Below are 20,431 nucleotides of genomic sequence, written 5' to 3' on the forward strand. Positions count from 1 at the left end.
GAAAAGGAGGCACAAAAAGCGTGTTTACTGCTCTTCCTTTGGCAACAATGTGTGTGCGTGTGCGTCGTCTTCGGTGCGTCTAAAGCACCGAGCGGAAATTAATCTCTTTGAGCGAGCAGCCTATATTAACTGCGCTACTCCGCTTTTATATGTATATGCATATATATATATACTGTACATTTAAATGCAGACGGACGCGGAGAAATAAAGACGGTAATTAATCGAGCGCCGAGCGCGCTCTCTGTGTTGAGCTAATGCGTTTTTAAAGCACGCCATCCCTCTCGATTTGATTTAATTAGGGCCGTTAAAAATTAATCATGCACCAATAAAACTTGGAAAAATATCAAATCGAAATTTAAAGGAGTAATTGAAAATTTTCTTAGATAAATATTATAAGCAAACATGAAGACTCTTAGCTAAAAATTAAATAGTTTTAAAAACTAATTTGACAAGAGCCGAAGTCTTACAATTAGAGCTCTAATTTCAGCTGAAAATATCTGAAAATGGAAATTTTAAATGAAAAGTGATTTTCACATAATGCAAATATTTTTCAGAAACCATAAAACAATAAATTTAAAATAAATCGTGCTATAGGCATTAACAAATATTTAAATTTATTCAATCCTAAGATCTTTAAGGCTGATTATTTGTGTTCACGAAATACTTTATCAATTTAAAAGTGAAAGAGATTTATTGGGTTGCATGACTATGTGAAAAGTTTCGAGATTTTTTTTCTTCTGGTAGTTTGCTATTAGTTAAACATTTTTGAAATAATCTGACAAAAAAATTTGACTTGTCCTTCCAACAATAAGAATATTTTTTAAAAAAATCTCTGTAATAACATTCTAGAATTGGAATAAATAATTTTCGGGTGTTACAAAAGAGCAAGAAAAAAGTTGGCACTGACCGTCTCTGGACATGCCGAGGCGAAGGCATTTCTGCAGCCTGCAGTACTGGCATCGATTCCGGTTGACGCGGTCGACGACGCAGTTCTTGTTGCGGGGACACTGGTAGTTGACGACGGAGCTCTGACTGCGGCGGAAAAAGCCCTTGCAACCCTCGCACGTGATCACTCCATAGTGCACGCCGGAGCTCTTGTCGCCGCACACCTTGCACGGGATGATCTCGATTTGGGCTGCAACACCCAGAGTGCCAAAAAATGTCAGTTCGGTGTGATCTCGGGGCGAGGAAAAAGTGCCGAATATTTTGGGGGGAAATCGGAGACACGGGAAATTAAATTAGAAAAGCGACAACAATGCGTTTGACGTGTGTTCAAACTTACCTGTGGATAGAAACATCAAATTAAAATTATGAAAACAAAATTAGATAAAATTAAATTCGTACATACACGAAAATAGTAGCCAGTTATGTTTTGCATTATTTTTTGTATAATTTAAAATGCAATTTCAGCTTCATACACATACAAATTATTTATGAACCCTTTAATTTTCAAATATATTTTTAAACATAATTTTTTGGTCATATATCGGCCTAAGGACCAGTTTATATCCCTGGGAATTGACGGAAGTTTTTAATTAATCTACAGCATTCATCATTTAATTACCGTGATCAATACTTTGAAAATTTTTTAGTTTTTTAGCTTCCTAAATTGGAATTTGATCATTAACGAATTCACAATTTGTTATTAACGCCAATATTAGTTCAGCGGTGGCAACAATTCGCAAATGTGAGGTCGAGGGAGTGCGTTGACTCGGTTGGCAACCTGCTGGTCGTCCGAGTCGTGCGGGTTGCATCGCGCTTCTTTTCCTGCACACTCAATAGCCGGCCTAACGAACTGCCGCAGCGTGGTGCCGAGTAAGCGATTGTTGCCGCCCGCAATTTGCCAAATCTCGGCGTTTGCCTGTATTTCCCGTATGTAATTTCGGTCGTTTTGGCGATACAAAGAGGAGACCAGCGGACTTTCGTTTTCCTCCTTTTCAACTCGGAATTCAAAGGGGATGAAATGCTGAGGGTGCTTTCCCCTCGCTGAATTTTAATCAGCCCTTTCAGAGATAATTAAGTCGTGGCAATCAGGTTGTTACTCAATGGCGTTCGTTAATGTCAAAAGGAAGGTAATTTTAATTTCTGGGATAAAGGGTTTTTTTTATTTTAGCGAAATATTTAGGGGATGAAATTCATGAAATACCTTGGTAAATTGAATAATTTTAGAATTATTTTAATAAATTTATGAGATAAAAAACCAAGAAACTGAACAAATTTATGTAATCCTAATCAAATACATTTTGCGTTGAATTGTATAGTTTTAAAAATATTAAAAGTAAAAACTATTACTAGCGCAAGCATAGTTTAAAATTCTAAACATAAAATTTTCCTCCCAAAATCTTTTTATTAATTTTATTGGTTAACAACAATATTTATAAACATTTTTAATTATTTTTTTAATTTTTATTTTATTTTTAAAGCTAGCTTTATTTGATTGTTTTCTTTATGATCAATACAGAGCTGTTGCAATTTTCTACATTTATTTTTATAAGAATTTGGAGATATGCAGCGTGTATTATGCAAGCGTAAACTTTATATATATCACTCTGGCCTTTTACTCCTTAATTTCTCTATAAATGAATATCTAATTTATTCATAATCAACACTAATGTAGAGGAACTCCACTGAAAAACTGATATTTAAATTTAAATTTAAAAAGAAAATATGACCAGCTAGTTATCATTTTTAGGGGAAAACCAGAAAAATTCTAAAGTTCCTTGAAAATTAACCCTTTGTCAATAATTTTAGCTTAAAAAGTTTTTCAATTTAATTAAATAACAGATTTCAGCAGTTTAAAATTGGGATATTTCCAGTGCATAAATAATTCATGGTTGCGTGGGGGTGAGAAAGACCAACCCGAGCACACAGTGCGCAATCACGGAAAATTCCAGCGGCGAGTGCATGCCAAATGGAAGGGTGCGGGTGCACATTGCGCGTGCCAAACGACCGTATTGCACGTACAAGCAGCGCAGCAGGGCCGAATATATTTATGTATCGAGCCGCGCGAGTGCCGGGGCGGCGAGCAAGAACGTCCGAGTGACCGGAAGAGGGAAGTAAAAAGCGGCCCAACATCGATCGCACCGGCGTAATAATAATAAAGTACGAATACACGCGGCCGCGAGGCGAGATAAGGCGCGAGCGAGTGAGTGAGTGAGTCACGTGACCGGCGCGGGTCAAGCACCCTGGACGTATGTATGCAGCGCCGGCCGAACCGAAAGTGAAATCGGACGCACGCCACCCCATGCAAATGAGAATTCTGCGCACCGGAAGGGTGCTTTGTGCACTGCACACGCGGAAGTCATTGCGGCAAAACGGCAGATTACATGTATGTTTTTTTTCTCATTCCGCGTCAAACAACACCAACACATATTATCATCTCTATTCCGCCCCTTTGCTTGGTGCGTCTTGCGGCTTTGTGAAATGAGCTCCGAATCTCTTTTTCGTATAATGAAGCAATAATTTGTTTCTTGCTCGGACTTTAAAAGGAATTATTTTTTTGATTTTTAGTAGAGGGTCTACCTGTTTTTATCACAGCGGCAATTAAATCTGAAAACGGTTCTTTTCAAGGGCAATTATTGATACTTAATTGTTGCCTGAAGGTTTGATAAGGAAATTACCGTTAGTTCATTTCAAAACACTGATTATACATAATCAAACTCCGGCAGTAAAAATAAATCTTAAGTCAATAGTTTTTCTCGTAATTTATAAATTCTTTTATTTCTGTTTTAGGCAATGACTATTTAAAGTAAGAGATTTATGGAATTGTAATATATTTGAGAAATTTTGCCATTTTTATATGCTATTATAAATTCAATCTGAATTTTCTGTTAATGTTGACGTATGAAGTATGTTTTTTTGGAACATTATATAATTCGGAGTTTATGGCTACAAGAAAATATTTGAGCATTTAATATTGTATAGTTCAGCTATTAAATCTGCATGGCTTAAAAATAATCCAAAAGCGTAGAGCAAAAAACAAAAAAATATATTTAAATAATAATGAATATTTAAATAAAAATAGAACAGCAATGTGATCAAATATTTATAGCAGTTTCGCTGGAAAACATTTTCTTTCTAAGTATATTAAAAATCATTTACGTCCTTTTATAATTTAAATAAAATTGAAAAAAAACACTTGACATTAAAATTTAGCAAAAATTCGAGCTGAAACACTTTAAATTCGGAAATAGGCATTTGCAACAGCTTAAAACAGAAATAAACTATATGAGTTTACGGTCTATGTGAAGGATAATAATTGAAGAGTCAATTAGTCTTGCAGAGTAATATTCAGTATATGAAATATAGTTTGCAAAAGCAAAAAGTATAATGCTGATAAATAATTCACTTACTGTGTGTTTCCATCAAAAATTTATATCAAAATATAGCAAAAATTTTAGATTTTATAATGCTGTAAGTCAGTTTTGAGCTCTCTTTTCCTTTAAATAAGCATCCGCAAAATACTCGATTAATCTACAAATGCGTAACGATGTGATGAGTTCCATATCTATGTGGAAAAAATTCTTGAAATTTGTCATCGGTCTGGCTGGTGTTATAGAAGGCACAGCACATGTTCATATATCATCGCTGAGATCGATGACAAATTTTTGTCCTTTTACGTGCAGATTTATGACCTTAAATTTCCGCTAATGCTATTTATCTCAACTGGATTTTTCCAGTTAAGCCGATTTTTTTTTTCAATAAACCAGTATAAAATATTTAATTTAATTATGAGTGGTTAACATTAAGAGACAGAAAAAAGCATTGAAGAGTAAATACAAATTAAACTTTATTTTACAAAATAGCAAAAACTCGGATTTTTTCTATGCTTTCACTTTGAATAAAGCTCTCATTCCCTGAAAATAAGCATCCGCAAAATACTCTATTAACCTAAAAATGTGAAGGGATTTGGTGAGCTCGGTATGTATGAGGAGAAAATTCTTAAAACTTGTTGGTCTTAGCTAATGACATTGAAGCATGTTCAAATGGTATTTGCTAAACTGACCTTTTTGCTTTTTCTCGTGCTATTAAAATTAACTCTTCAACGTTGGTTAATTTTTAGTATTGAACAAATCTAAAAAAAATCGGTCGTCTCTTATTTAAGAAAAAAATAGATATATTGTGATGTACAAGGGTGGGGATGGAATTAAAGTTGATTTAATTATTTTCCTTCCACCCTTTAAGTCAGTAAGACGATATTTCCAGAAAGATTGTCAGGATAAATATCCGGTATTTCAGGAATTAAAGCAGTTAAAAATTCTTACAAAATAATACAGTTGTTATCAGCTAAACAAATCAGCAACTTTGAACTTGAATTCATTAACTCTATATACGACGGCGAAATAGTCCTGTCATCAGGGTGCAAAGATCTATGCATTGTTGCCAGAGGATTCACCGCTTGAATTATTTACAAGTGCGGGCGACATTTCGGCCAGTGCAAATAAAGAGACACGCGTGCCCACGATAAAAACGGTTGAACGAACTTAAGAGAGCGAGCCTGCAACAACTGCAAAATGCGCAAGGCCGAATTTCAGTCTTACTTCTAGACTCGGGTCAGTGAACCCGCCGAAAAGAAAAACACTCTGGCGTTTTAATAGCACGCGCTTGCCAATAATTTACGACAGCCCGGTTCTAGGAATGGTCCTCTAGCGTTGAAAATTAGTGAAAACTATTATTGAAATATGATAAGAGAGTGAAGAATGCAAATAATTTAATCAAATATTTACTCTCATTAACTATTCGCTGAATTTGCGCAAATTTGCAGCGTGAAGTGCTGGTTTGCTCGAAAGAAAATATTTTGCGTCAGCTGTTTTTAATTAATAAGTCAGTGGAGCAGGCGTGCCGAGCGCGTGCACCGGAATTTTGCATCCGAAGTGAACGACCCAAAGCCTTCGAAGCAAAGCCACTTTCAACCTTGACGGGAATCAAATCTAAATTCAAGACGGCAGTAATCATCCGGTCGAAAATGCAATTTTATTTACATTTTCCAGTGCTCGGGAAAACCCAACGCTTTAATTTCGCAGTTTTGAATTATTATTGATGCACTTCAGAGGAGAATATTTCATTTAAAAAAAATGTTTTAGTTTTTCCGGGATCTGCAGAAAAATCTTAATTTCTGCTCGACTGTTTTGAATAAAATTTGATAGTTTAAATTAGCAATTTATGTGTAAACAAACAAAAAAATAGCAGATATTATTTGTCTAATTTGAATATTCAATTTTTTGAATCGTTTCTTAAATTTAGAAAATTATGAAAATTTAAATTTTAAATTTTCATTCACAATCTCTTTCTTTTTTATTGTTTTAAATTCAACTTAAAATAAATAAATATTACTCTATTCTTTGTAAAATAAAAATTTAATTTTTTTTCTATCGAAAATTTTGGTTCTGTCAAAACTTTTGTGAAAGATCAAAAATGAATTATCGCATAAATTTGCCCTTAAACAAAGAAATTTCCTCCTTTTGATCCAATTAGCTGAATAAGCGCTATTCTCACAATCAAAAGAGTCTTGGGGCTAATTGTGACTTTCCCCTTTGCCGTGCGATTCGTCTTTGCGCTGGCTGGACTTGCGTGCGGTACGTCATGACGAGGTGACGTCACGCGTGGAGGCAATGAACCCCATTGTGCCGTTCGCCATGTACACGGGTGTCATATTATTTCGAAAACGGCACTCTCTCTTTCTTATCGGGCAGTCGACGGGGTCCAACAGCAACCCTCCTGCTGGCCAACAGCAGCAGCCGCAGCCGCGCAGTACATAATAATTATTATTCCTCATCTCGTTTGCCATTCTGATTTATTCCGATTTCCTCATCGCGCATTTTGCATCGGGCTTTTCGAAGATTTCTCCAATTTCTCTTTGTGACCCACTTCGGCAATGCCAATTCTCAAGGGTACGTTTCGGATTGAAACCGGAAAGGGTTCATTGACTCGGAACTCGCGTCTGGCTCGTTGGATTTGCACTTCTTGACGCAATAATTCCGCTTGGGAATTTCTGATTTCCTTGCCACCAACTGATTAGATATATAACTTTACACAATAATTATTAAGAAACAATATTTCGTAGGCTTAGAACACTTATCAAGTGTATGTTTTTATTTTAATTGTTTGCTTTGGACTTAGAAAAAACACTAGCTAATTTTAAAGTAGTTTGAATAAAAAACAATTTGAATTTAAAACAAAATTTTGCTTTAGCATTTTTAAAAATAATGTAACGACCTAAAATCAACTTAATGGCATGAAATTTCAAATAATAAAATTAAATAACGGGTATTTTGCAGATTTTTAAACAAACGAATGTAAAAAACTATTTACTGCAGTCGTCAGTTGAAATGCTTTTAAATTATTTTCAATTAAAACTAACTCTAACTACGTTTCATTCATATTTTTTTTGTTATTTTATATTTCTTGCTGGAAAATTATTTTCTTTATAATGATGGTAATTTGTATCCCAAATGAATAATTCAACCCCAACAATTTTCCGGAAGAGCCTTGAAAATACCGGAAAAGCACCCCATTGTATTAAAATCGATTTCTCGTGTTTGGAAAACACCAAGAGCCCAGAGGCAACGCACTGAGCCTTCAAGTGCATCGATCGGGCATCCGCACCCCTCTTAACACCCCCAAGCACACACACACACACGATCAATCACTCAATCAGCGAACGCGGGAAAGAAATTCGGCAGACGCGTACGACGGACGACTACACGCTGTACCTTTGATCGAGTTGTTGGCGTTTTTCCTGGAGGGCGGCGGCGTGGTGGTGTCGGCCGTGATGGACGGCGGCAGCCCCTCGAGGGGTGCGTACTCGTCGCCGGGCGAGTGCGGCCCCGTCTTGATGCGCTTTTCGCCGATGTTGGTGACGGTGGCGTCGGGGCCGAGCGGCGGCGGCGAGCCGGGGCCCACCTCAGTCCAGCAGCAGCCGGAGCCGCCGCCGCCGCCGCCGCCCAGCAGCTCGTCGATCACGTCCATCACAGTACCGCCAGGGTGGGGAATCAGGGCCGGCGGCGCAGGGCCTCCGGCGCCCTGCTGCTGCTGGGCCCCTGCCCTGAGGGCGGCAAAATCACTCAATTCCATTGTTTTTGTGCAAATTCAATTGGCCAAAAAATTAAAATTATTTAATTAAATTGAATAAAAATATATTCAATTTTTAAAGCTCGAAAAACATAAAAAAGGAAAGGCTGAAATATAGAGTACCACAAAACAACTAACGTAATATTTTTTGTTTTGCTTTCCTATGATAAAAAAATATAAAAATAAAAATAAACAATCGATTGGACGGGCCCTCAAAAATAATCTCAAATTTGTCTTTTTTGACAAATTCCACCAATTGAACTGAAGCACAAAAACAAAGAAATTCGATTTTTGGCTTTCTCGTGCCTGTGGTATTGCTGCAGGTAGTTTTCCCACGGAGATGCCGTCTTGGAGGGTGTTGGGACAGTCGGGGGATGAGAGGCGAGACAATTTGACAGGCGAGCTTGCGGTCCTTGGTAAGGGCTGCTCCCCGCACGGCATAATGTTCCTGCGTCGGGCGGCCAAAGCAGGCTGGACAGACTCTCCTCAGGGCCGGCCGCTCATCCTGCAACGCGCGATCAGCACGCTTCCAAAGGTGGCGCCGGCAAATTATTACCCATCATTTGGGACAGGCCGTGACGAGCCGGCTCGAGAGACAGCGCAGAATTCGGTGGTCGGGGCAATTCCTGGAAAGGAAAACACCAGCACACAATAATCCCGGTCTCGAATCCCGGCCCGGGCTGGGACAAAATCCGATGTCCGCGGGAGTGTGCCGGCAGCGGCGCGGCGCCGGCAGCGGCAGGTGACGTCACAATGAGGGGGTGTGCCTAGGTCAATGGCCGATACAAACGCCGAGCGCTTTTCCGCTCGTCTTTTTCGCCGCCGTATTAATAATTATCAGTTCGTAATTTTTTTTAATCTCGAAAAAAAAGGGAGAGAATAGAGAACACAATTTTTTGTGTATTTCCACACACGGCAGGAAGCGTGTGCATGAATCACCCACGGCAAATGGTGAAATCCTCCAAACCGCTAAACCAAAAACGTGTGCAATATACAAAGGCCGAATCTTATCAAGAGATAAAGCTGGCGGCGAAAAAACGAGAGAGAGAGAAAAAGTGGCCCCAAAGTGCGACGTCAGCGGCCGGCCAGCCGGCCAGAGGACTGAAAAGGGTCCCCACGCCTCGCGGCCGGGCTAAAATTACGCGCGGCTATAAATAAGGTGGTTTCCCGATCGGCGCGGACCAAACTTTTCGTCGTCGACACCACCGCACTGTCGGGAGGGAGAGACACACACACTGCACCGGGCGGGCACACGCACCAACGGGGGTTGCTTGCTTCTCGGCGAACGCGCGAGCGACGCAGGCAGGGTTCGTTCGCGGACTGACTGACTGAGAGACGGAGAACAGCTCGAGGCACTCGACACCCCTAAAGTGAGCGCGCGCGGCGGTCGACGAACGCTGGCTCGCGTAATCGGCAACTGAGAGAGCAACTCTCTGAGCAGCCGCGCTACGGCCTGGGTTCAACGACCGTTCGCCACACATACAACACACACACACACACACACACCAGGCATAATACACATACACACACACACACACTCAGTCGGCCAGCCGGTGTCTGCCCCGCTATACTCGCGCGCGCACTCACTGACACACACTCACAGTTCGCCCGGCCGCCCACAGGTGGAGCCGCCGACACCCCTCGCACCAACTTTAATTATTTGATTAATTCTTGCCTCTTTGCCATCACCATTGTCTCCCGCTGCTACTGCAACAACAACGCTGCGAAGCAAGAATGGCGGTGCGTCTCTAGTTCCTCCATAGACGCGATGCCACGCCATTTTGCAATTTTCGACCAGAATCAGATTTAAAGCTTGAAAATAAATTCTTTTTTGTTGGGAACGTCTGTTACAAATTTTCAGCCAGTTAAACAACCCTTGAAACGCTTAATTTTAATTATTTTCATGTAAAAACTGAAAAATGCTCGGTATCTAGACAGCCTTCTATTCTATTACGTACAACAATTCATTCCTAAGTTTAAAAATGTTTAGATTTCCTCGATAATTCAAAAACTTCTTTTTGCAAAATGCACCAATTTAATACATAAAAATTAAAACGATCGATCAAGGCGAATTTTTTTGAAAAAAAGTGAGTTAATTTTGAATGATTAGGAGTGTCTCCGTACTTGAATTCTTATTTTATTTCACAACAAAGAGTTTCATTAAAAATTGGGATAGATCTAAACGGCTAAGAATCAAAATCTGCCTAAAATTTTTTAAGAAAATCAGCAAAATTTGAATTTAAACCGTAGCAACAAAATTTCTAACGATTTTCAATTGCTGCGCGGCATGAATTATATTCCTCTTTACGTGCAAAAATTGCTTCCTCAATAATAATTGCGAAAATCTGCTGATTTAAGCAACACGATTCACTGAATGAGTAATTAAAGTGATTTCCGCTGATTTATATATAGGTCACGTTTCATTTGAATGTTTAATTCTACCCAATATTAATTAAATTGGCATAGTCCCAAAGAAACTATGAGGAAAAGGACGTGAAAACTGATAAGGAACCAATCAGAAGGAAATATTATAAAAAAAAATACTCCACGCACCTCCTTTAAAATTTCCCCTGAATTTTCCGGCTTTTTTGATACTGGATGCGTGTGTGTAATAATAAGGCGAGTGTGTGTGTGTGTGTGTTTGCGGTGCGACACAGCTCGCGGCGGATAAAACTTTCTATTACATCACACAACGAGCGCCGTTTTTACATAAGCGCGCGGCTGCTATAAACACTTTGCGAGCGAGAGGTGAAAATAAAACTCAAATGGAAAGCTGCTTTGCCACTTTGCCTCTCATGCAAATTACGTTTATTATGGCATACGAAAAACCATCTCGAATTTCAAGCAGGCTAATAAACTACTTAACCATAAAATTATCCGAAATATCCTACTCAACGAGTCAATTTTGTTTTGAATAGGCTTATGCTGCTGTGTGTGTTTTTTTTTTGTTTCTTTTCGATCCAAACTTTTCAAACAATAAATATTTATCTTTTGTGGACGAAATTTTTCCGGCGCGTGTCTATTGTTTTATTGTTTAGTTGTTGTGTCGGATTGCAAATTTTGGTCAGTGACCTCCGCAAGCGCAAACTTGTTTCGAGATCATGCATCGTTCGCCGCACGTACGGGCGCGAACGTACAACTTCAAAGGGAGTGGTTCGACGCGAAATAATCAGTTTAAGTAGGCCAGAGAGCAACAGGTGTCTTTCGCAGACTCCCAAACTCACACTTTATCAATCCTCCCGCATCGAAACGCGAATAATACGAGGGGAGAGGCGCGGTTTTATTTGCGTAGTAATTCATAAAAACAACACTTTCTGTTTACAAGGAAATTGTTTGTAACTGTTTTTTTTAAATCAAAATATACCATAAAGTCTGAAGCTGCCAACCGATGGCACCACCGTATCCCTACGATTTTTAAGACACTTAAAATGCGATTAAGGACTCAATGCTGCTGATATTCTGCTTTTTGATGTACTTCAACCAGCCTATCCAAAGAAACTTATAAAACAATTTAAAAAACATTTTTCTAATGTTTCTATTACGAGTAAAAACTTAAAATCTTAAAGTAGTTTGTCACGCCATCTGTTAATAGCTTCGAACACTATTGCTTTTCGCAAATGGTTAATTCAATCTTGATTATATAATGTGTAGGTTTTATTTTCGCTCACTGGGGAGTAAAAATAGCTGGAGTGGATACATTGTCGGTCGGAGTGGCGGCTTGTTATTTGTGCTTACTTTCTCTCCGCACTGCAAACAGATGCATAAGCATGCTGCCGGGCAGTGAGTCTCATTACTCATTTCGCTTCTTTCGGCGCCACCTGCACCTGCATGAGCCGCAAAAATGGTCTAAGCCTCGGGGGCGAAAGGCGGCGCCGCACATCTGCTCTCGGGAAAACTCGAAAATTGGACGAAATTCGCTTTTCAAAAAAGAAAGCGCATAAAAGAATACGCCTTTCCTCGCCGGTGGTTGCATAAGAACCGGTATTATGCTTTTCCCCTTTTTGTAATTAACTATACGCCATTTTCTTTCTCTTTTTTTTTGCACGAACCGAGAAAGCAGCGCGTATTGCACTGAAACGCGAAACCATCGAAATCGCTTCTGCTTCGGAAAAGAAACAGGAGAAAGTTGAAAAGCAAGCAGGCAATTAAGAGCAAGCAAGTGCGCGAGCAGTTGCGCTGATAAGCTGATAACGCTGCTATTATTATTCTGACCGAGGGTTATAAAAGAAGTCAATGAAAGTGAAATGAAAACGAACACCAGCTCTTTAACCACATGCGCAACCGTTTCATAAATACAATTAGCACTGAAACTGATTGGGAGAAATAAACTATAAAAATTTAATCATTTTATTTTAATCTATGACTGTTAAATTTGACGGATTTAATTATATTTTATTTAAACGTTTCGGCACTGGAATAAATTTCAGAGGAATATATTTCGATCGGTTTGCTATTCAGTGATAGAAAATTTATTTGAAGCGCACAATCGTTGGTAAATTTTAATCAGGATTTTTTCATTGTTTTATATATTATTAATTAATTTTTTGTTCACTTTTTCAACCTATTGAATAATAAAATTAAAAAAAAAAATACTAAAGAAACAGAAATTCTCATGTGATCCAAATTAAATAATTTTCTTTTTATTTGGCGTGATAAATTCCCAGTAATATTTTTTTTTGCAAACGTTCTACATTTTTCCTGCGCTAATCAGTTTTCTAGGCAGAGCTGGTGGCTGTGTGTCGGCCAGATGGCTGGCTGAAAGAGGATCCGAATGAGGAGTGCTCTTTGTCTCTCGACTCGCGTGTGTGAGTGTGTGTGTGTGTACAAATTGAATGCATTTATACGGCGCGCGGCGGTGGCGGCGGCGGCAGAGCTAGTTGCTGGCTATAATACGTGGCTATCGGCTGCTCGAGTCAGTTTGGAGTCGGTGCACAACAGCAAGGCCGGCTGCTCAGAACTGGGCCGAAGGTTCAACATTCGCAACCAAGGCCTTCTGCACAAACACTTTATAGAAGCCGCGGCGCAGCCTTAGCTCTCCGCAGACTCCGAGCCGCAATAAATAAAATACAGAATCCGAATTTTCGACTCGCATTTTCGAAAGGCGCTGCTGCTTCAGGGAAGCGAGATGTGCGCGCAGATATGAAAATTAGAAAGTGGAAGCGCCGCCGCCGCCACCGCCGCCTGCCGTCTCTGCAAGACTTCAGCACGCGGGATAAAACTCGCTTTTGCGGGTTTGAAAAGTTGTTTGCAAAATGTCTGCTCGCGGAGAATGTGCAGAGAGAGGCTGAGCTCGATGGCCGCACCGCACGATCGCAATCGAGTTAGCTTTTCAATTCGCACTCGGCACTGGGTCCAAACGTCAAATGGTTTCTCAAAGGTTTCCACGATCGAGGAAATTAATTTGATTGAAAATTTGAAAACAAAAGATGTTTCTCTTTTAATGTGTGCAGCAACAAATGAAAATAATTGAAAATTTTGCTTTGAATAGACCATCAAAATGTGCAAAAATCAAAGAAGAAAACAATTTATAATAAAATTTTGACAATTATCTTCAAATATTTTCAGCTCTTGATTGTTTTCGATTCCTAGTCTCAACGAGATTTAATACAACGGCATCCGACACCTTTTGGGGGAGCTCTTTATTATGAAATGAAAAAAGATATGAAGCATGGAGACAGTCCATGCCATTTGAAAAGCATAGAAACCTTTTGGCCACTTTAAAAAAAAAAATCTTTTGGGAGTAGAGAACTTCTCAATGCACTGGCAACAAGAATTTTCTAGGATTTTGTAGTATTAATCCCCTTTTGGCCAAATTTCTTGATCTACAATTTGCAAAAATCCATATTTCGTAATTCAAAATAAAATTATATTTGTTTTGTTTGATACAAAACAAGGTAGTAAATTTAAATTCGGTTAAAATTCGAAATTTATACCCAAAATTTAAATATAAACCAATGCCTTGGTTTAAAAAATAAATTATATCAAAATTTTTACAGGAGTTGACGATTTTTCCCTTTCAATATTTTTATTTCAATTATTATAATCTATTTTGGCGCTCGCCTAGAGCATTATTATTTTAATAATAGCAAATTGATGAGAAAGCATTTTCTATTTTCGGAGCGCATAACCATTTTTGCAGCCAGTGTTATTCATCTCTGCCTGCACTCGTAATTTTCCTTTTGATTACGGCATAGCATAGAATAGTTGCATACATGGTAGATGCACCTTGCAACTTTTTTGCAAGATCAAAAGCCAGCCGCATAATGAAAAGCTGCACGTGCTGCCACTGCTGCTGGCATCGAGCGAAAAAAACGCCGTCCTCCCCACGTCTCTCCATAATTAGAAATAAAAATGTGGAAAAATGAATGAAAAAAAATATATTCGTGTCCCCTCGGAAATGTGTTTTGGATTGAAAATGTCGCCGAGTGCGCGAGGCAGCGCCGCATTACGTTATAGAGTCGCGCTCGCGAGGAACTTACGTCATTTGGAGAAAGTTGCTGCGAGTGAGTATTAAGTAGTGAACCCTTCCCCCGCGCGCGCGCGTCTGCGGCAATAAAAACACACAATAATCACGTCGCTTCTTTGCGTTCGGACCAAAAGCAGGAAACGAGGCATTGCGATTTTCCCTTTGATTTTTGTTTCACGGCCGCCATTCAGTCGGAGAAATCAATCAGGCCCGTTGACCCTCACACTTATAAATTTCGTGTTATGCAAGTGGACACAACAAAAAATTGGACAAAACGAACGGTTTTGAAAGCGAATTCGGGCTTGACGGTTGTTGGCCGCGCGGCCTTTTGGCAAATGCACCTGCCGAGTTTATTATAAACGTCAGCCAGCGTCACTCCTTTAGCTGCGTACTTGCATCAGCAAGGTGAACCAAAATATTTGCACGTGGAGCTCGAAAATTGGCTGCAACGGAAAACTCGAAGCTAAGAGTGCAACGCTAAGCGGCGTCTGGCACACGAGCCAAATGAATAAAGCAGCAGCAGCGCTGGCAATTAACTGAAAAAGTAAGCAACGCCAGAAATACTGACAGGAATCTCGTCTTATGCATTTCCCAGGCCATTTAACATGTTACCACAGCCTCGACTATTTTTATTCAATTAATTTCGTTAATATTATTCGAACTGTATAAAGCATATTTGCTAATGTGGATGTTTTCCCTTGCTAAGTGATTTATTTAACATCATTTTATTGAAATAATTTATAAAATTAGGGGAGCAAAAAGTTTGACTTTTCATGTTAATCATTAGCACCAACAACTTATAACTCTGGTTAAAGTAGAAGCAAAATAAGTTCAAAAATAAAAATCTAAAAATCATTTTAAGGGTGTAAATTCATTTAATTTAAATATTCCCCTTGATTGTTGGTTGAAAGATTCAATTAAAAAATTAAACTCTTGAAACCCCATTTTCCCTTCAGGTTTGCCGCAAAAATTAAATAAATTCCCAAAGATATTCCTATATTTAATTCCTATTTCTTATTTTCTGAATCTTTGGGGCTTGAACATGAATTTCCATAATTTTGGCGTTTGTTTGTTTGTTGTTGTGGCGGGTCAGTGCTCCTTTGCGACGCACATGCGGCATCCCTGCTCGCAAACACTCACACATGGAGCAAGGTCGCACTTACGCTCAAGGTCGAAGCACCCTCTCTTTTCGCAGCTGATAAAACTGCGTTTATGCGAATGAATGGAAGAATGAATGAGCGAACGAGCAAGAGCCGAGAGAGATTGCACAAAAGCGGCCGGACGTAAGAGCTATTTGATTTTATAATTCGCCTCGTTCACACAATGGTGGGAAGCGCTTTTCGTCGGAATCACGCTCCGAAGGGGAGAGGCGCCACAATTTTTATAAACGGCAGATTATGAAACGAACGCCTTCTTTTCAAGAAGCAAAGCTGTTTGGCAATTTGATCGATTTGTTTTCGCGATGTGGAAATGGTTTATGAGGAAAAAATAATTTTTATTACAGCGCAATCAGTCTTGTACAAGTTAGAATTAGAAATCCTATTTGTTTAACAATATTGGCTTAGGCGTGTTCTGGCATTTTGTAAAATCCCATCAACACGTGGTATCTAAAATAAAATTAAACACACACTCGCCTCCTTACTTAACAGTCAATTTTGGCTCTCATTTTAAATAAAATGTTTTTCACATTCAACATTTTCAACATAGTAGTTTGTTAATTTTATTGCGAAACAGGAGTCTGACTTGGAGGATCGCTGGCGTGTTAATTAATAACCGAAAGCGTTGTTGGTTTTGGCCAAAGCTCCCGACAAAGCACCCGAACGGCGTGTGTTTGTGATTTCTCCTCGTGTGCTTTGTGCAAATCGAACGCCTACGCGTCCGGACTGAATGGCAATCAAGAACAAGAGAGCCCTCGGGCGACCGGGGGAGAGAAAGTCTTTGGTTGGACGCTGGCAATAATTAGCTCTCGCGAATCAGGAAAACTGCACTCTTTCTTTTCCTCGTCTTGGCTGGCAGACCACTGGTCAAAAACCCTCTGCGGATATACACGGCCGTCTTTAAAAGTTCTGTATGACGGAAGAATTTAAACATAAAAAGGGGAAAGGTCGAAAGGATTACCTCACCAAAAGGTGCGAATGCCCTTTCAAGACCTTACTAACCTCCGCCATTTTTTTCTGCCAGTCAATCTTGTGTAAAAAATATTATTAATTTATGAATTAAAAGCAAAACTGGTTTCTTTACAAAAAAAAATCCCGTTAAGAGGAGGTGAAGATATGGCTGGAATTTTTTTAATTAAAATAAAATAAGACTGTCGTCATTAGTGGCTCAATCAAAGCTATCTTTTTTTTCAATTTCACATTTTTCCACGCCGTCGAGGAAGCAATCGTTTACTATCAATTTTGCGCCGGTCACGCGTCCTTCTATTTTTAATCCACACGAGTGCAAAGTCACGGATCAATCAACTGGGCACATTCAATTGGCGGCTGCAGCCGTGGATCACGCTATTTTTCCGCCGCCGCCGCGGCTTTTATGCAAATGCAGCAATGCATGTCTCGCGAGCGCACGAGGGAGAAAATAAGAAACTGCTCTCGCCGGTTTCGCGGCCTTGGCGATCGAGTGAATCGTGTGTTTCTTCTATGATTTCATTTGGCCATCCACGCCACGGGTTATTGTCCGCGCCGGCAAGTGTAATTAAAGCCTCGGTGCGAAGGCGAACGGCGCCCAATCCAACGCATTCTTTTAATTCATTCTCGATCCACCTCGCGGCCGACGAGAGGATTTTGTTGAGAAGAAACCTCCGCACGCGCTGCCTCAACATTAACACTGTTGTTTAGCCGAGCAATTTTATTTATAGAATAATTCTATTTAATTGTCAAATTATTCACACCATGTTGTGACTGCCACGATTATTTATTTCTCTTTGAGGAATCACTTTTCAAAATTATTTGTCCGAGTGCCAGGTGGATGAGTCTCGTGTTGAGACGATTCTTGGCCTGCCGCAGTTTATTTCGAGTGTCAAGCACGTGTTATTTCCGTTTCATGAACGTCCGTCGTGCGAATGCACTTCTATCTCTCTGTTCACTACTCTTCACTCGCACACAAAGATTTGCGCAAGCGGCTGCTGGAGCTGATTTATTGCCTTTATTCGCTTTGTTCGCTCGTGACCAAATAAAATAATTTGTGTGCGGAGTGCTAGATAATCTTTTCGGCGCTCGAGCGCTTGCAAAAGTTGTGTAACTGCATCAGGGAAGAGCGCCACGCAGCGAAAGAAGAAAGTTTTGTGTTGTTGCTCGCCATCGCCATGTTACATGAACACACGACTCTCGTAGCTCAGCATTACGTGTTTTGCAAACTATTTTAAATGAGAAAAATATAGGAATTCAATTTGAAAAAATGATGCTGTGCAAATTTGGTACAATTAAATTGAAATTTTGAATATAGGGGCTGCAAATATAAATAAATTTAAAAGTTAATTCACTGTTCCCTAGAGAAAATTCCAAAAAACTAGTGCCGCTTTTTAGTATAGAGTCGAAACAATTTAGTTTGTGGCTCAGATATCTAGGAAAATCCTAAAAGACAGCGTTAAATTAGTTCCTTTCGTTTAGGTGCCATGAATTTCACAGCCAGCAGGGAAAGCAATTTTCGCGAGTCACGTGCCTTTTCCCACGCGTTCGGCGCGGACGAAAAATAAGTAGTCGCGCGTTGCACACACAACACACGCGAGTTTAGCCATCAGAGAGGGACACTGCTATTTGTGCGAAGAAGCGTTATCGGCGGTGACCCAGAATGGAGAGTGCACACCAGTAGTGTTATACGCATTATCGCGTCTGCTGTTTCACCGACGCACGGAAAAAGGCACACAAAAAAATAATATACGTACACTCGGAGCGCACGTCACCCTTGATAACTTCATAATATGCAGGAGAAATAAATGTCGATTGTTTTCTATCGTCGATCATATATATACGCGCCCGCATTGACATTTATTATTTACTCTCCTGCTGTGTGTGCGCATATATGTATAGTTTGTTGCAGCAAAAGTATGGGCGCGTTACGTCACTTTTTTATCCGCCGCCACCGCACAGCCGCACCAGGCGAGATGCACATCTTGCAATCTGTGCCGGTACAAAAAGTCGGCTAAGGAGAAATTACGAGGAAAATTCTTTAACAGGAATACTGATGTTATCTGAGAATGTTATAATCTTGCATTGTGTAACACGATAAAAATTTATGAATGGGGACAAAAGTAGAACGTCCCAGGTGGGAAGAAGAATATCACTTTTAAACATCAGGCGTTTGCTCCATTTTTTTTTTTTATTTATTGAAATTAAGTCGTGGAAGAAGCACCACTTGGAAGCCCATATTAAAAATATGAAAATTAATTAATTTCCTCCTTTCTGCATGCCATAATGAAATAAATTGCTGCAAATCTGTTTCATTCAAACATTTCAAACAAGAAATAAAATAATTAAAGAATTGGCATCAATCCTTCAATTCAGGGGCCAGTAATATTAAATTTACTTATTGCCTTATTTCAATTTAATAAATAATTATTTAACCATGTAAAGCACGATTACGATTACGATTTCGTTGAGTAATAAGTGATTCGATCATGCTACTTCAAAAAGCGATCTTGCCTATTTGAGAGAAGACACAGGTAAGGCTGGAAAAGATTTTGCAGGAGTAGAAAGTACACGTATTGCACACTCAACAGCAGCAGCTCGGGGAGTATTATACATATTTGGGCTAATGAAAACAGCGGCTAGCGGCATTTTCATACATTGCGCGCCGTGCGCTTTTAATCTCATCAATATTTATGCACGAAAAACAATCGTGCTGCTGCTGCTGATGCTTCTGTTGCACTATGAGCCATTTTCCTTTCAGCACTTGCGTAACCAGCAGCAGCCGGCTTCCTCGTGAGAACAGCCAGAAAACGGAAACAAATATGCAGCAGGCTTCATTTGTTACAATAATGCATTTTATTTTTTTTTTGGCGTCACTCCGCACACGTTGTTATGCACGTGTGTGTTCTTTCGTGGCACTTCTTTCTTGCGCCTGCTTTTCCACTTCTTGCTTTCGTATGCGTGCGTGTGCAATATTCAAATCACTTAGAGCTGGAGAAACGGTGTCACGCCGAGACCAAAACAAATATTGATCCAGAGCGGAGATAAAGCACAGAGGATCATCCGAGCAACAATTGAACCGCGTGCATTTCTCGAATTCTGGGCAAGTAGCGGTCTTTCTCTGCTTGCGTATGTAGCACTCGGCGTGCCCCAAAGCGGAATTATTATTTAACTCTTGACTCTGCTGTAAAAGGCGCAACTTTCGCCCTGTCTCGCGCTCGCTTGCAAGAAACAGCCGGCCGCCGGGCAGCATTGAATCACTTCTTGATTTCCTCGATTTTTCAAAACTTCATCTCGGCGGTAGAAAACAATCCCAGTCCATAAGAGAATTAAATAAATTGCACGGGAAAGAAGTTAGAAGTGCTTAAAGGTGCGGTATTTTGTGAAATTAATGCTGTTTTAGAACGTTTTTGACAGGACAACACACTAAACCCCCTTTCGAAAGATGGAGTTATCTGTCATTAAACCACCGTCTATTCTAATATCTGTTATTGCCGGAATTTTTTTACCAATAGAAGCACCAAAATCTCAAATTCAGTAGTTTCCTTCTCAACAAATTCAGCAGATTTTTTTTAATTTTAATAGATAAATTAATTTTTAAAAATAAAAACAAAATTGCAAAATAATTTATTTTTGCACGCATGCGCGGTGAGCTGGTGCTTCTTCCTCATGCCGGTTGATATTGAGTTAATAAAATTCCGTGCCGCCGTCATAATTGTCGGCTGCGTGCTCTTCTCGTTATTTATCAACGAGACCTCTGACACCGGCTGGG

The 20,431-nt window shown here is 39.7% G+C and overlaps 1 protein-coding gene across 6 annotated transcripts in view; it reads right to left on the reverse strand.

The window, feature by feature from the left end:
• Positions 1-20,431, reverse strand: part of Hr3 (Hormone receptor 3) — an 80,281-nt gene that overhangs the window by 16,348 nt on the left and 43,502 nt on the right. For 3 of the 6 annotated variants that reach the window (XM_065486351.1, XM_065486352.1, XM_065486350.1), the window contains exon 2: positions 908-1,135. In XM_065486351.1, the coding sequence (XP_065342423.1) occupies positions 908-1,135 (228 nt within the window). Of the gene's footprint in view, positions 1-907; positions 1,136-7,712; positions 8,045-8,376; positions 9,562-20,431 lie in introns of those variants that run through there. The other 3 variants (XM_065486348.1, XM_065486353.1, XM_065486349.1) reach the window with 3 other exon arrangements.

The sequence above is a fragment of the Cloeon dipterum genome, chromosome 3 (assembly GCF_949628265.1).
Source record: "Cloeon dipterum chromosome 3, ieCloDipt1.1, whole genome shotgun sequence".
NCBI classification, from domain to species: Eukaryota; Metazoa; Arthropoda; class Insecta; order Ephemeroptera; family Baetidae; genus Cloeon; species Cloeon dipterum.